The sequence below is a fragment of the Pituophis catenifer genome, unplaced genomic scaffold, assembly GCF_029215685.1.
Source record: "Pituophis catenifer annectens isolate HBS135680 unplaced genomic scaffold, rPitCat1.0.hap2 SCAF_1, whole genome shotgun sequence".
NCBI lineage: Eukaryota > Metazoa > Chordata > Lepidosauria > Squamata > Colubridae > Pituophis > Pituophis catenifer.
The window spans coordinates 256,208,217-256,225,487 of record NW_027256881.1 but is presented as its reverse complement, the minus strand read 5'-3'; the positions used below and the strand labels follow the sequence as shown (position 1 = coordinate 256,225,487).

At 36.4% G+C, this 17,271-nt stretch overlaps 2 protein-coding genes across 7 annotated transcripts in view; one reads left to right on the top strand and one right to left on the bottom strand.

Annotated features, from left to right (window-relative positions):
• The window catches only part of BTBD10 (BTB domain containing 10), a 28,618-nt gene extending 26,431 nt beyond the window's left edge, over positions 1–2,187 (top strand). For all 6 annotated transcript variants that reach the window (XM_070934315.1, XM_070934321.1, XM_070934294.1 and 3 more), the window contains exons 7-8: positions 213–323; positions 1,024–2,187. In XM_070934315.1, the coding sequence (XP_070790416.1) occupies positions 213–323; positions 1,024–1,334 (422 nt within the window). In that variant the 3' untranslated portion in view covers positions 1,335–2,187. The remainder of the gene's footprint in view (positions 1–212; positions 324–1,023) is intronic.
• A 4,840-nt stretch (positions 2,188–7,027) lies between these two features.
• Positions 7,028–17,271, bottom strand: part of BMAL1 (basic helix-loop-helix ARNT like 1) — a 42,293-nt gene continuing 32,049 nt past the window's right edge. The window contains exons 17-18 of the mRNA XM_070934268.1: positions 8,310–8,412; positions 7,028–7,622 (exon numbers count right to left, since the gene is read on the bottom strand). Of these exons, the coding sequence (XP_070790369.1) occupies positions 7,462–7,622; positions 8,310–8,412 (264 nt within the window). The 3' untranslated portion in view covers positions 7,028–7,461. The remainder of the gene's footprint in view (positions 7,623–8,309; positions 8,413–17,271) is intronic.

Sequence of the window (17,271 nt, the reverse complement as noted above, 5' to 3'; positions counted from 1 at the left end):
TAGTCAGTGTGCAGGGAGCATATTAGCCTGGATTACCATGTTGGATCACTCCTCAATCTAGTAATACATGGATTCTTAGATAATATAAATAATACTATGCATATTTTAAAATTGTTTCAAAATGCATTAGTTTGTTTTTCTAACCATTATTGTATACTGACTTGAACGTATATACAGTTCATTGATTTCATGAAATGTATTTTTCTCCCCAGTTATTTATAGCACAAAGTTATATAGGTTCTTCAAGTATATTGAGAACAGAGATGTGGCCAAATCGGTCCTGAAGGAAAGGGGTCTTAAGAAGATTCGATTAGGTATAGAAGGTAAGATAATTTAATCTTGTTGTCTAATCCAACGTTGTGAAAAACTAGAATATAAACACTTACGATCTAAAACCACAGTGAAATAAGAGGGAGTACAGGTAGTAGTTGTTAATAACAACAGGTGCGACCACCTATTGGCTTCCCTATTGATTTTGCTTATCAGAAGCTGGCAGTGAAGGTTGCAAATAGCAATCACATGAATACAGGATTGCTGCAACAGCCAGAACCTTGAGGAAAAGATGTAAGTACCCTAATTCAGCGCTGCCATAAGATCGAACAGTCACTGAACAAGTGATTCTTAAATGAGGACCACATAATACTGCAACATGGTGACTTCAAAAAAAGAGATAAGCCTTGGCAGTCACTGTGTTGTCCATTCTTCAGTACCATATCTTAATTCAGGTAAACAGTAGATCTGCTTAAGTTTGAGCTTTATTCTTATACAGAAACATAGCTTGAAATTTCAACTTAGAATGAATCATATATCTTTCGTGAAATGAATCTAATTACAAAAAGTGTTAAAAGTAGAGTGTCAATTAAACTGCAGTGAACAGCTGGATGAATGATTTACAAAATGGTGTGCCTTAAATATGCCGAATAAATAAAATATTTTGTTGAATAAAATGCTATATTCTACTTCAGAGTCCTCAAATGTTGAGTGAAATAAAATTTATAAATGTTATTGTTGTTGTTTTTTTAGGTTATCCCACATACAAAGAAAAAGTTAAGAAGCGACCTGGTGGGAGACCAGAAGTAATCTATAATTATGTCCAAAGACCTTTCATAAGGATGTCATGGGAGAAGGAAGAAGGGAAAAGTCGCCATGTTGACTTCCAGTGTGTGAAAAGTAAATCAATTACCAACCTAGCAGCAGCTGCAGCAGACATTCCCCAGGACCAGCTAGTGGTGATGCACCCCACCCCCCAGGTGGATGAGCTAGATATTTTACCAATTCATCCTCAACCCAGCAACAGTGACACAGATCCTGAAGGACAGAACTTGCCACTCTGATCCAAACTGTGGGTTAAACAAAAGCATGCTATTATTAAAAAAAATTGAAGATGCTGTAATGAGCTCATACTGCACTGCAATTCCAGCTTCTCTCCATTGTGTAATGAACATAAAATGTTTCAGGATATTGCAGTATGGACTTCACAAAGACCAAAGTGGGATCTGATTATGGTTTGTAGGAGTACATATGTAACATCATGAGGTTCAGTTACATACCTGCATTTGTTTCCCAGTAAGTAGCTTTTGTGGTATTGGTTGTACGGTGGACTGTTATTAGCCTCAAACTCTTGTCAAAAACAGCAGGATTTGGAAGCTGTGGTTTCTTCAGTATTTTGGTACTCAGTGGGCAAAATGCAGACTTAAAATTGATAGTGGCACTTTACAAATGGTGGACAAAAATATTCTCAAAAGCCATTTTTTTAGTCTGGGTGCACGATGTTGATTCTAACAGTGTGCTGCTTTCAGAGATTCTCTATTCAGTGAAATGTAAATAGTTTGTTCTGAATAGGGGTAATAGGTTAATTAACTTGTTCTCTAATGAATGAGCACAACATTCTTGCCACTGGGACTTTTGGGTTGTGATCCAACAGCCTACTTTTTTCAGAATTATCCAGTGAATTTTTTTTTCACGTTTTGATGTGAGCCATGTTGAAGGGTCAGGAACAACTGATATGGGCTTTATCTTTAAAAAAAAATGCCTTATCTTAAATCTGTTCACAGAAATATTTATTTACTGAGAGGTTTTTCATATGTGTCATAGAATAGAAAAATGCAAATTGTTCACTCTTCACTTAATAACTGATTGTAAACTCAAGTTTTTCATTCAAATAAAATTTCCATTATTTTAATATTAGCAGTAATATAATTTATTCATTCTTCTGATATTGATGATTAACAGTCTAAGTTGTTTACATTTTACAGAAGAAATCATCAGGTCATCTTTCCTTCTATTTAATATGGAGTGGCTTGCTTTTTCTATGATTCCCCATTTTTAGGATTTTTCCTCTAAAAATAGGGCAAAATAGGGCAATTCATGAGAATTTGGAAATTCTCATGATATAGTTGACTTAACTGCTTTTGACTAGAATTGACTTCATTCAATCTTTTGTAGAATTAGATTAATACCTTTGGATTGGTTGACAGGGTCAATTGACCTTTCTTGATATTTGTGTACCATATTAATGTTATCTTCACTGACCAATTAAATTTGTTGGGAACAGGGCTATTGTTTTTAATAAGGAATAAATTGAACTGGCAGAATTTATCTAATTTTGGCACAATGTAAAACCACTATATTTTTTTGAATAACAATTTGAGGCTTAGAAGTGTATATAAATTATGAATGGGAAACTTAAGTGCCTTTCCATAATGCCTGTAAAGAATTTTTGAAATAAGTTGGAAATGATGCTTCAGAGCATGTGTAATCATGAATATAGCTTATGCCTGCAACAGCAACACCTTAAAGCAACCATAGAACCCTGGGAATAGAAGTGATTGTTTTGAGTCATTGATAGATGCTATGATGAAGTGTTGCATAGCTCTGTGATACACACTTCCTGTAATTTATAATCATTAGGTAATTAGTATTCAGAATGACATAAAATAGCATTCATGTGCACATAATTAAAAGTTCAATTTAAGCAACACAAAAGGAAAGACATGCATTCTGTTTTGTCTAACTGATGTCTGATACTTTGTACTTCCTGAATTTTTCTATTCAGAATGGATGTTATCCTAGCAATTTGACTATATATTATCAACATGATTCATTGTTCCCAAATTTGATAATTGCCATTTGAAACCATGATGATCAGTGGTTTTCTATGTGGATATGTAAAACCATAACACTAGAAAGGATCTTGAAGGAAATCAACTTTATTTAATTTATATTTATATCCTGCCTTTATTTTTATAAATAGCTCAAGGCAATAAACACACACAGTACTCCTTCCTCCTCCTGTTTTCTTCATAACAATAACCCTATGAAGTGAGTTGGGCTGAGTGTGAGTTACTGACCCAAAGCCATGCAGCTGGCTTTCATACCTAAGGGCAGACTAGAACTTGGCTTCTAGCCTTGTGCCTTAATCGCTAGACTTCACTGCTCAGTGAAACATCTTTTGGAGCATCTCTTGAGAACCATCCAGCCTCTGAAGATGCCTAAGGGAGAACTTACCATTTTATGTGGCAGCTCATTCCACTGATAGACATTTCATATAGTCAAGAAGTTCCTCCTGAAGTTTAAATGTCTCTTTTTAGCTTTAATCCATTGGTCTGGCTGTGTCTTCTGTGACAATATAGATTAAGTCCGCTCTTGTACGACAATTCTTTATATATTTAAAGATTACCATATCTACCCCTAGTTTCTTATATATCCTTTAATCAGGGTCCTTAATCCTTTAATCATTTCTCTTAGGACATGGTTAGTAAAAGAGCTTAGTTCCCAGGTTCTTCACCATCTTAGTAGCTTCTTCTGAATTTTTCAGTGTCCTTTCTTCAAATTTTTTCTCTAGAATTGGCCACAGTACTCCAAAGTGCTCTTGCTTGGACAGAGGAAAATGGAATAAATACTTCCCATCTGGATTCTGGATTCCTATTAATGTACCACAAGATAGATGTGCTGTTCTAGCAATTGTATCACATCACCAACTTGTGTTTAATTGTAGTTGATAAGGATGCTCAGATTCTTTACATATGTACTACTAGTTAAGTTTGTATTTTAAATTTTTTCCCTTCCAAATGCAGGGTTTTAATTTATTCATTAAAGGTCCATTCAACTCATTTGTTATGACTTGTGAGAAACCCATCCTTTTAAATGTAGCATGCCTGTCCAAATGCTCACAGATATGCTGCTTGATAACCTATTTTGAGATCCTTGCCCAGTTAGACATTAAGATCTGTAGTTATATTCCTTGAAGATGAAAGTAACAATTGCTCTACTATTTCTTAAAGAGACTGAGTGTGATTCTATAATCGTCTCTGCTTGTTCCTTGAGTATTCTGGGACATAATCCAAGTGACTCTGGAGATTCACATTCATGTAAATTAGCTAAATGTTCTTATCTTTTTCTCCCCAGTGGCATAATGATGACCAGCTAAGTTTTATCTTTTTTGTTAACCTTATAAAAGAGGGCAGAAGCCCAATAGAAATTACTAAGTTTTGCTTTCTTTTTCTCTCCCATTACCAACATAGTCTCTTGCAAACTTCAGTACTTTTTGAACTTTAACTTTTCTGAAAGGTTCCTGCTGCTTTTGGATACTCCCTTGTATTCGAGTTGTTTTCTTCCTCCTGTTACCTGTAAATATCCTTTTCAGTATTTGCGAGAGCTCTGCATAGATCCATACTGGTCTCTTAAAGCCCTTTTCCTTATGGAGATTGTGGTTGCATTCAGTACAGTATCTTGTTTCACATTCCATTCAAAATAGGAGTTAATCAAAATCTGCTTTTCTGCAGTCCAGTATGCAAGCCTGACTCTTCTCCAAAACTCCTCTGGATATCAAATTCAAGGGACAATGTGTTCACTTTCCTCCAAGGTACCAGTTTTCTTCAGTTCAACAAATTTCTATTACTGGGGGCTGGGGTACAAGATACTAGACTCCCTTGTTCTTTTTAATACTTTCTGCCAAATGATCAGGCTGCAAACTAGGCAGCATCCCTCAATTTGACATAACTTCTTTCTTAAGGAAGCTCTGATGTTTCTTCAGCCCATGGGGCACCAAGTGTTTTTTTTTTTTAATATAATGGTCATGGTTTTTTAAAATTTGTGTTGGGAGCACTTTCAAATTGTAGACCTATAACATTCAACGCTGAGCAAATAAAATAAGTATAAAACAGGTCTTAGAAATGTAGCATGTGTGAAAAGTATGTGAAATAAGATAAAAAATAAATGATTTACCCAATATCGGGCCACATCAACAGCACTTTCTCTCGCTAGTATGAGGTCGTCTTCTGTACATGTTCAGTGATATGATTTGCCCAGATGACAATACTTCTCTAGGAAAGCTTGAAAAGGCACACAGTGGCTCAGTGGCTAAGATGCTGTGCTTGTCTATCAAAAGGTCGGCAGTTTGGCGGTGCGAATCCCTAGTGCCACATAACAGGGTAAGCTCCCGTTACTTGTCCCAGCTTCTGCCAACCTAGCAGTTTGAAAGCATATAAAAAATGCAAGTAGAAAAATAGGGACCACCTTTGGTGGGAAGGTAACAGCATTCCATGCGCCTTTGGCATTTAGTCATGCCAGCCACATGACCAGAGACGTCTTCGGACAGTGCTGGCTCTTCAGCTTTGAAATGGAGGCAAGCACCGCCCCCTAGAGTCGGGAACGATTAGCACATATTTGTGAGGAGAACCTTTACCTTTAAGAGCGCTTGGGACCAGTGATTCTTTTATATAACATTCTTCCATGTACTTGCTTGTACCATCTCCCTCACCAATTGGTATTTATTCCAATACATTCCTTTTGGAGAGTTTCAACTGTTTAATCAAGAAACCTATATTATTTCTGATCCATTGCAGAATTATTACATGCAAGAATGCAGTCTTGGTGTTTGTAGGCAGGAAGAGAAACACTACATATTATTTACAAGTTATAATGATGCTTCCCACACTTGTTGCTTGGAGCCTTCTCTGTCAACCTCCTTACCTGAACACATGCAAATCTTTCCTGTTGCTTGTTTTGGTTGCAAGTTTTCAAAAGTTAGCTTCCTAGCTAACAATTACCTACTGGTACTACTGATGAAAAGAAATAGAAAAGGAGAGAAAGAGCAGATATCTCCCTGTGCCTTCCTCTTGACTTGTTCTGCTCAAACTCCTTTTTCCTTGCTTGTTGATCTTGTTTTTTGGAAACTGGGTTGTTTATCTATCCCATGGAGCTGCCCCAGGTAGGTTAGCAAGAACAAGACTCTAATAAGGCACAGTGGTCATTCACTCCAGAAATGATTGGCAAACACTCAGCCAATACTCAGAAAACCATCTGCATCAGCAAACAGTCCACAGTCTCCTACTCCTGTCTCATTCAACTCCCTTTACTCTCCTTCCATTTCAATAAGGAAACTATTGAACTATGAATATTAAATAATACTATAATAACTGAGTATTAACTCAGCTGTGTTTTGGTATGGATCCAGTCCAAAACAATCATGTTTGATGTATGCCTCAGGTATTCTGTTGGTTTTTAGTACGACAGTTTATCTTCTACGATGAGACCTACTTGGTTCAAGGAGCAATCTACATTTTCCAAATACCACCACACTTAAGCATCATTGTTCTGTGACTTATTCTCATACTCTTATTTTGCCAGATGTAGAAAGAAAGAGGAGCAAAGCAAGCAAGACAAGATCCAAGGTCTTAACTATAATTGCGTTGAAGGAGGGAAGGAAGGAAGAAAATTTCCCCTTTTTAAAGTTTACCAAATTCAAATATTTCAAGTATCCCTATGGTGTTACCGATCTATGGATCGAATACAATATACCCACCCAAATTGCAGTTGATAGGTTACATTGCAAATAGTAAAACTATATACATCCTGGATTTGGCTTATTAGGTAAGTCAACCAAGTTGCATAAAACAGCTGAAGCTTGCTATTTTTAATACAATGAATTTCATCTAGAAACCTACTTTACAAAGTAACTCCAATTTAGAACAAAGAAAACATTTTATTTTAAAAATATTTAACTGTCTAATACATTACACTTCAACAATATTTATAGTAAAGGATCTTACAAGAAACAGCTTTGATATATTAGTATAAGAAATATTCCTTATCCACATAGGGACTTTCTCTGTAGTGTAAAAACACCATATAGCTGAAATGACATTTGCATATAAAAGCTACCAGTGATGCTAGTGCTTAATTTGCACAGTGATTTTTTTTTTAAAAAAAGTCAACACAAAAACAATACCCAAAATATACAATTAATGCAAGCTATACACAGCTAACAAAAATGATAGGAACACCATTGCAAATTCATCTCCACTTGGTCAGAAAGTACACATGGGAGAAGTATGACTGTTCTCTGATATGGCTTATCAAATTAAAACACCAAAGCAAATTCAGCAAGCTTCACAGATTGGAGAACTCCACCAATAATGCACTTTGATATATTCTGTTGTCAAAGCTCATGGGCAGCATCTATAAGGGCCATGGTAAGTCACTAAAATCAACTGGGCCACCAAGCCCTGCGTCTGCTTCCAAAAGGCTCATGATAACTGCCATTGCTGCCTCATCATTGCTGGGGCTGCTGGATCCTTGGTCATTGTCTATCATATCAATGCCTATATGTGAGTTTTCCCCTAGAAAGAGAATAGAAAAATTAAATGTTACAATAATTCTATTCCTAAACTAATGATCATACTTAGAAAAATAAATAATATAGTTGAGAGCAACATTAAGAGCAATTGCTCTTAATGCTCTTAATTGCTCTTATTTGATATCTGACTTTATCGCTATCAAATGTACAACGAAATGAAATATCCATATAATATTGTGTAATTGACTATGTTATAGTATAAATAATTAAAATTGGGATAAAATACTGCTAGTTAATATTTAGACTGTCTTTAAGAATTTTTCCAGGGGATGAGATAGAAATTGAAAAAAAATAACCTGTTTTTATTAAGAGTTATTACATATCAATATAAAATATTCTAAATAGGAATATTTAAGATATTAATCTTATATTTTACCATAGTAACTTGGAAAATTGCTAGTATGCTACCAAAGTTGTAAAATTTCTTTTAAGAAATAATGTTGGAGCTAAACTAAAAACATCTTCCAACAAAATGATCCTCTAAAACTCCAGGGCTTTATTAATACAATATTACAATATGCTCATATTTTAATTTTATATATCTTTCCTTAGAAATTCTATTCATTCCATGGCAGGATTCACCCTTCAGGATTTCACCTAGCTATACAATGAAAGGGCTCTACTCTCCTGTTCCTCATTTTAATCTTCTGTCTTTCATGAATTGGCCTACCAAGAATGGAGTTGTTGTCAGAATAGGGATAGGCTGGATTGTCTTGTATCTGGCCAGGCAATATACTGGCAGGAGGAATGTCTTGTGTTCCACCATTCAAAATCTGAAAAGAAAATGAAAACAAAATAAAAGGCTTCATATTCAGCCTATTTTACACATTTGATCTTGCTGGAAGTATAAAAGTCTAGCATAAAGTTAATTCTTCAATGTAATCTATAAGTAGTAATGTCAGTATATTTCTAAATATAACATTTCATCTACATTATATAGCCCTGCAACTTCAATAATTTGCTTTGTAATGTGTTTCCCTGAAAATAAGACCCTGTCTTATATTTTTTTGAACCCTGAAATATGCGTTTGGCCTTATTGCCATGTGCTCAAAAGCCTGATTGGGCTTATTATCAGGGGATGTCTTATTTTGGGGGAAACAGGGTACATTCACCTGTCAACTTAGTGACAAAGAAGTCCTCCTCAGGCAGAATATGTATTTTCCTATGTAGTTCATTACTGCTATAATTACAATCATTCTAGAGATTTCTAACTTGGGAACCAAATTTTGGTGAATCTTAACTACTCTACCCTATGCTTCACAGTTAGTGAAAAATCCCATGTGATTATTTTCCTTATCAAACCTTGTGTTGAGAAATAAAATGGATTCATTATGTTACAAAGCTTCACATGCTTGCTGTAATATCACACTTCAAAAGCAATGCTGTCACCAATATTACCCTTACACATATCCCAAGTGATGACACTACATTCCAGATGATGCTGTATATAGACAAAATGAAACTAGGTAATTATACTACTTATCAAAATCAAATCTGACTGCATAAGATAGTGTGCCCTATCTTTTTAATTTCTGGGAAGTAGGAATCATATCGGGGGCTACGTTGTTTTAAATGGAAGAATGGATTAATTCTTCATATGTAATAGCTACACCACTCTTTTTTTAAAAAAAATTATTATATTAGATTACAGTACAATGCACGTAAAATTGGTTAGACAGTGGTATTTTCTATACAGATTAGATTCATTCTTTTGTTATAGTGCCTCCTAATTTACCTATTCATTCTAATATTTACACTATCTCTTATCTCTCTCTTATTCGATTATCCATCCATCTATACCAAAGTTCCCACACCGTATAGTATTCCGAATCCTCTTTCTCATTTAGCTCTAACGTCAGTTTACTCACTTCAGCACACTCTAAAACTTTCTGGATTATGTGTTCCTCCAGTGGTGTCTCCTTTCCTTTCCAGTGTTGTGCGTAAACTATTCTTGCTGCTGTGATAATGTGTACAATTATATACCTCTTTTTTTTCTCATATTTCCTCTTTAGTACTCCCAGGAGAAAAGTTTCGGGCGCCAGTTCAATTTTTTCTTTAATTACTTCTTGTAACCAATTTTGGATTTTTTTCCAATACTTCATCGCTTCGGGACATAGCCACCATATATGAAAGAAGGTACCCTGGTGGTATCCACATTTCCAGCATTTGGGACTTATGTTTGGGTATATTTTAGCTAGTCTTGCAGGGGCTAGGTGCCATCTATATAGCATTTTGTATTGATTTTCCTTAAATGATGCTGCTTTTGTTAATTTGTAGTTTCTATTCCAGATTGTCTCCCTCTCATCCAAATTTATGTTGTGTCCAATATTTTTTGCCCACGCTATCATTGGTTCTTTTACCACCTCTTCTGCCCCGTCAAATTCTAATAAATAGTTGTATAATCTGGCTAATATTTTTTTCTGGGCCTATCAATAACTTATCAAATCTATTTGTTTCCACCTCTATTCCAAATTCTTCCTTGTCTTTTTGGTGCCTGGATTTAATCTGCAGGTATGGCCACCAATCGATATGGATGCCCTGTTCTCCTAGTGTTTGATTGGTTTTGAGATTTTGATCGGCTATCTAAGAGCTCTTTATACCTAAGCATTTTGTTGGTTTCTAGTGTGTTAGGGTATATCATAGCTTCTATTGTCGAAAGCCAGTTCGGAACCTTCATATATTGTTTATATCTAATATCCTCCCATGTTTGTATTAGCATATCTCTTATCTTATGTCTGTGGAAGTATGTTTTTTTCTTATCCCATAAATAGGCATGCCATCCTTTTTGTAGGTCATGCCCTTCCAGACTTAAGATTCTTTTATTTGTTAAGGTGATCCATTCCCTTATCCAGGCTAAATTAGCCGCTTTGTAATAGATTTCCCATGCTGGGAGTCCAAAGCCTCCCCTACTTCTATTATCTTGTAGTGATCGAAGTGCAATTCTTGATTTTTTCCCGCCCCAAACAAATTTCCTGGTAATTTTGTTAAGTTCTATAAAAAATCTTTTATCTAAGGTGACTGGTGTGGTTTGAAATAGATATAATAACTTGGGCAGGATATTCATCTTTATCGTTGCTATCCTGCCCGGAAGTGATAACTGCAATTTCCCCCATTTTTCCAGATCCTGTTTAATTTTTTTAATCCGTGGTATATAGTTGTCTTCTTTCAGGGCCGAGCATCTTTATGCTATCCAAATTCCTAAGTATTTAATTTTTTTAACAATTTGTAAATCCAATTTCTTTTCTAGCTCTTCCTTTTGCCTTTCTGTCAAGTTTTTGACCAACATCTTAGTTTTTCCTTTATTTAATTTAAACCCGGAAACCTCGCCATATCTTCCTAATTCCTCAAGAATTCCTTGGCCCATTTCTAGTGGTTCCTCAATAATAAGCACTACATCATCAGCGAAGGCCTGTGTCTTATATTCCTCTCTCCTGATCTTTAGACCTTTTATTTCACTATTGTTCCTAATCCTATTTAACAAGGTTTCTAATGTCAAAATGAATAATAATGGTGATAATGGGCACCCTTGTCTTACTCCTTTCTTGATTTGGAACATTTTGGTCATATCCCCATTTATTATTATTCTTGCCCTTTGTTGGTTATAAATTGTTTCTATCATTCTCTCAAAGTTCATTCCAAATTTCATTGTTTTAATTTGTTTGATCATAAACTTCCAGTTAAGATTGTCAAACGCTTTTTGGGTATCCAAAAATACTAAGGCCATTTGCTTTTCTGGATGGGCTTCATAATATTCTAAAATGTCTACAACTATTCTTATATTATTCCTAATTTGTCTGCCAGGTAGAAAGCCGTTCTGGTCTGAATGTATCATGAAATTTAATATTCTTTTCATTCTTTCAGCCATTATATTCATAAAAATTTTATAGTCTGAATTTAAAAGGAAGATTGGTCTATAGTTTTTTATTTGTTTTGGGTCGGTACCTTCTTTTGGCAGTAATGTAATATAGGTTTCCCTCCACGAATCGGGTATTTTGACCTCCAATAGAGCCTCGTTACATATCTCCAGTAATTTTAGTAGTAATATTTCATCTAATTTTTAATATATTTCTCCTGGGAGACCGTCCGGGCCTGGTGATTTGTTGTTTTTTAATTTTGAGATTGCTGTCCTTAGTTGTTCTATTGTGATTTCTTTGTTCAGCCCCTCCCTCTCCTCCTCTCCTACCAGTGGGAGTTCTTCCTCCAATAAATATTCTTCAATCCTTTCTCTTGGAACCTCTTTATCTTTCTAGAGTTCTGTATAATATTCTTGGGCAATTTCAAGTTTGTCTTCTTCTTTATTCTGTAGATTCCCTTTCATATCCTCCAACTGTTGGATAATCCGCTTTTCATTTTCTTTCTTTAACTTGTAGGCCAGGCCACCTACCCGGCTTATTGGCATTTTCAAAGTAATATTGCTTAGATTGTCTAATTTTATTTGCCAATTCCTCCTGGTCTATTATGTTCATTTTATGCCTCAACACTGTCAAGTTCTCTTTAGCTACTTTATCTCCTGGACTTTGTTGTAGTTTCTTTTCCATATCACCAAATCTCTTTCTGAAGGGTATTTTGCGCCTTCCATTTTTCTTTATTCTTATATGCATTATGTGTTATTGTTAACCCTCTTAGGTATGCTTTCATTGTATCCCATAAATTTGTTCGGGATGAATCTTGATTTTCGTTTTCTTTGAAGAATAATTTCAATTCTCCCATTGTTTTTTCTATGTATTCCTTCTCTCTTAGAATTTGTGTTTAATCTCCATCTCCTAAACTTTTTTCTTTGTGGGGTCTTCCATTTTACTTCTAAGGGGTTATGATCTGCCCATATGTTGGGGTTAATTTCTGCTGTTTCAATTTCCAGTCCTAATTTTTTACTAACCCACATCATATCTGTTCTGGACCATGATGTTTGGGGGTTTGAATAGAAGGTGTATTTTCTCTCATTTGGACGTAGGGTCTAGATATCTATTAAGTTTAATTCCTCTATCAGGTCAAAAAAGGTTTTGGGTAGCTTGTTTCTTTTTTTTTATTATCTTTGCTGCTTTTCTGGTTGGCGATTCGTGGCAATACAGTGGGAGGAGAGCGATCTCTGCTCTCTAACCCTGGATTTCTTCATGTTTTGGGGACCCTTAGGGGCGCAAGAGCCTGAAGAGCATTGCGAACAAGAGAGGGAGTCTGGCGAGCGGAAAAGCGTGGGGCGAACGCTCACTGCCCAATCGGACGCCTCTGTTAATCCCAGCACGAATGCGTCTGTCATTTTGAAATGGCGGACCCGAGGCCGCAATAAGCCAACAAAGTGCCGGAGGCGAAGATTGGTGGAGGCAGTGCCAGGAGAGATTTTTCCCCAGAACATCGTAAAAACACAGAAAATTGGAGAAGTGAGATTGGTCTTGTCAGGGGAGAAGACTCACAGAAGGAGATCGAGTGGCGAATAGATGGAAGGAGAATGATCTAACAGAATAAGTTGAAGTGACAGGATGGCACGGGAGAATAACAAGATCTTTTGTTACAGCAGAGGCACGAGGAGAAACACCGGTGGTTCTCATGAGTAAACAAAGTGGAAGAAGCATTGATATCATGGAGGGAGAGATGGAGATCTAGGCTGGGATGGAAAAGGAAGGAAGCAGGATATGCGGCCATTGCAAAGAGCAATCAGAGGAAGAGGAGTGATCAACAGAATTGAGAAAGGCACAGTAACCTTATATTTGGACTAATTGGATTAACTGGATTAATTGTTGATATGAAACTGAGAAGGCAAAGCGAGGATAGAAGGAGCTTGAGAGCACCTGAACTTAAAAGGATTGTAGGAACTAACCGGAACAATAAACAGAAACTGTGTTAAAAAGCTACTAAAGAACATCAGAAAACGAAAATAACAATAACAAACTCTAACCTAACAAAGTGAAATAATTCTGGATCTGTTCCTTGGAATATATCTATTAAGATAAAGTGTTCTTCCCCTACCTTTCTATTACCTTGTGATCCACCCCCCTTTATGTTACTTGTTGAACGATCAATTAAGTAAATCGTATATATTTGAGATATAAGTTAACGATTAATTATTAATACAGATAACGATCATATATTCTAGTAGGTGAATAATTGAATAACTGAAATACAGATTTAATAATTGATTAATTTATTTCTTACATATTTATATATATATTTCATTGTATAGCAACCTAAGATTTTGGGCAAGACTATTTGAACCAATTAATTATAAATTAAGTAGATTAATTGAAATCTAGATCTAAATATTGATTAATTTGCCTTTCATATATTTGAACATAGATATTACTGTATAGAAACTGGAGATTATTTGTTAAGACCATAAGCAGACTCTTGATTGTGAGCACATCTCTCTGCAGGAAAAACAAAATATAAGAAATATAAGAAATACAAGCGATAAGGAAACATAAGGCATAGAATTAACAGGTATAAGTTTCCTCTGGGTACAACTTTGGAAGGTTTCTCTTAGTGACACCATAGACTAACACAACGATAGATAAAGAGAACAAGGAAAAGTAAAATAGATAACACCAGTGGATGATAGTATGGAGAAACATAGATAGGATAGTGAGAGATCAAAGGAGGATATTGAAAGAAATGACAAGTCTCTCCACAACAGTGTTAAAAACAGGAAAAAAATACCTCAAATCCCACAATCACTATGGGATCACCTGCAACTCAAAGATCAACAGAAGGACTATCAAAGACTGAAAAATCCGTGGTAATCCCAACGATGCAGGCTATGCAATCCACTTTAACATTGATCCAAGAGACGATGATGAAAATGCAGGAGAAAATGTCCAGCAATTATGACGAGCTAAAAACAGACATCCAATCTCTGGACTGTAAAATGAATGACATACAAGAGTCAATTCACAAAAATGAACAAAAAATAAAGAATGTAGAAACTAAAGTGGAACAGAATGAAAAGAAGCTCGAACTGGTAGATCAAAAATTGATGGCCCAAAACAGAGAACTTGAGGACTCCATTATCCACTTGGAGATGGACTGGGCAGCTTTCTACCTGCAATTTCAGAATGTAACGGAAGGCAAGGAGGAAGATCTGGGACAATTAATAGCAGAGATGATTGCTGAGGTGCTACAAAGGGATAAAAAAGATACAAAGAGCTGGACGAGGTATACCGGGTACAGACTAACTACACCAGAAGACATAAGTTGCCAAGAGAGGTCCATATTAGGTTTTCCAGGAAAAAAGTCCAGAATATACTATATAACATAACAAGGGAAGAACCGATGATCTTCAAGGGAAGGAGGTGATAACATTGAAACAAGTCCCCAGGAGAGTCACGAAGAGATTATCGTTTCCTTGCCATGCAATTAAACAAAAGAAACATTTTGTTCAGATGGATCTTGCCAGAAGGTATGTTAATTACACGGCAAGGGAAAAAAATAAAGATCGACAGTCTAGTAACTGCACAAGATTTCCTAGTCCAACTACTAGGGATGGAAGAAGAACAGAGCAGTAAGAAGGAAACTGAAACGACAACTCAAGAAGAGGAAACTCCCCATCAACGAGATCCCAAAGAAGGGCTTTTGGACAAGAAGGACATAGAAGAAAAAGAGGACAAGGATGCAAAAGGAAAGAAACCAAGAACCTAAAGAGTCACAAGGGCAAATAAATACTAACCCCACTTAGGGAAACCAGAAATGGAAGACTGGAAATTAATATCGATAAATGTTAACGGACTGAACGAGAGTAGAAAGAGGAGACAGATATTTACAAAATTAGCCAAACAAAATACTGACATTATATGCCTCCAGGAAGTCCAAATACGGAAACAAGACGAAAAATATCTAGAATATAACAAATTAGGGAAAACATTTACAGTGCTAGCGGAAAAAAAGGGGGGGCTAGCAATATATATTAAGGGAGGGATTGTCGCAGAACAAAAGTATGCTGATCCCAAAGGAAGAACATTAATAATAGAAATAAAGAGAGGAAATTCACCAATATTACTGGAAGCCATCTACGCTCCAAATAAAAATCAGGGAGAATACTATAAAAAATTGCATGAACAACTATGTAAAATGGAATACAGTAATATTTGCATACTGGGTGATTTCAATGGGATAATAGACATAGAAAAAGAAAAAGGCTATACCACACTCTTATATACTACTAGATAACCCATGTGTCAGCCCTGAAACCATTCTGGAAATCTTCAGGGCTGCCACAGCAAGGCCAGTTGCGGCTGTGGGAATGTGAAGGGGGAGATGGAGATAACTGGGGGAAAGTGTAGCCAAAATAAGAGCCTTGATAGTACAAGGGTTTAGTGCACCCTGTTATTAACACAGCTGCCTGCAATTTCTGCTGGTTCGAATCTCTCCAAGGCTCAAGGTTGACTCAGCCTTCCATCCTTTCTAAGGTAGGTGAAATGAGGACCCAGTTTGTGGGGGCAATAAGCTGACTTTGTATAAAATATACAAAAGAATGAAGGCTATTGCTTAAAGCATTGTAAGCCGCCCTGAGTCTCCGGAGAAGGGCGGCATATAAATCAAATTAAAAAAAAAAAAAAAACATTCTTTCCCATGGAAGCCAAGGACGTCCCCACCAGGTGTTTGAAAGGTGTGGACCAAAGACAGCCCGAGGAAGACTGCGACCTGATTGGACCATGTGATGGATGTATGACCTGGGGGGCATGAACTTTGGGTTTTGATTTGGGTGGGGAAAACCTTGGGTCCTTCAGAGTTGGGTTTTCACCAGCTGTGCCAATATGGCATTCCTAATAAAATTTTACTTTGAGGAAACTCCAGGCCTCAGAGTTTTGATTTTGTTGGGTCTGTTACTTGGAACCCTGACACCAGGACCTGTTTGGTCCTTTCAAAGATACTGCCTTACATAATCAAGAAGGATGATCAAGGGCAAAAATGCAGTGGAAGTGAGAGCAACTTCTGACCCTCCTTTGGCAGCTGATGGTGGGAGTGGTCTACCTGGTTTCTGGAGGACTAGGATGCGACCAATCTATCTGATTTCCAGCAGCCGAAGGAGGGGTCAGTCTATCTGGCCTCCAGATGGCCAGAAGGCTAGGGCAGGACCAGTCTACTGAACCTCCAGGTAGCAGCACAGCAACACTGAGGTGACCACAAATTTTCCTAATTTTAATTCACTATGGAGGGGAGGGGAGAGATCCACATTCAACCAGCCAAAGACAGAGAATGACAATCTGAGAAACAGAATGACAGTTACCATAATTGCAAAGTAGGGGTAGGGATAGCATATAGGATTACCACAAGCCATATTTAGCAAACATACAGGATTGCACACATAGCAATGTAGAATTCACCAGAGGGAGAAAGTACTGCAGAGAAAAAAATGTTTAAAAAAAAAATCTGTTTTGTCATTTCTAACTCACAGGATTTGTTATTTTGTGGCTGCTGTTACCAATTACAGGAAGGTGAGAGGCCAGAAATGAGTACTGTAAAGGAATGCAACTTAAAAATTAAATTGTTTTCTGCTTGTTATGGCAAGAGAAAAGTGAGGGAAAAGTCACAAAAAGTGCTCGGTGATGTTTGTATCTCGAAAACTCCAACAGCCCATAATTCAATGTACTCCTGGTCCCAATTTTTTAATTATGTGTGCATTCCAACATCACACATCAAATTTT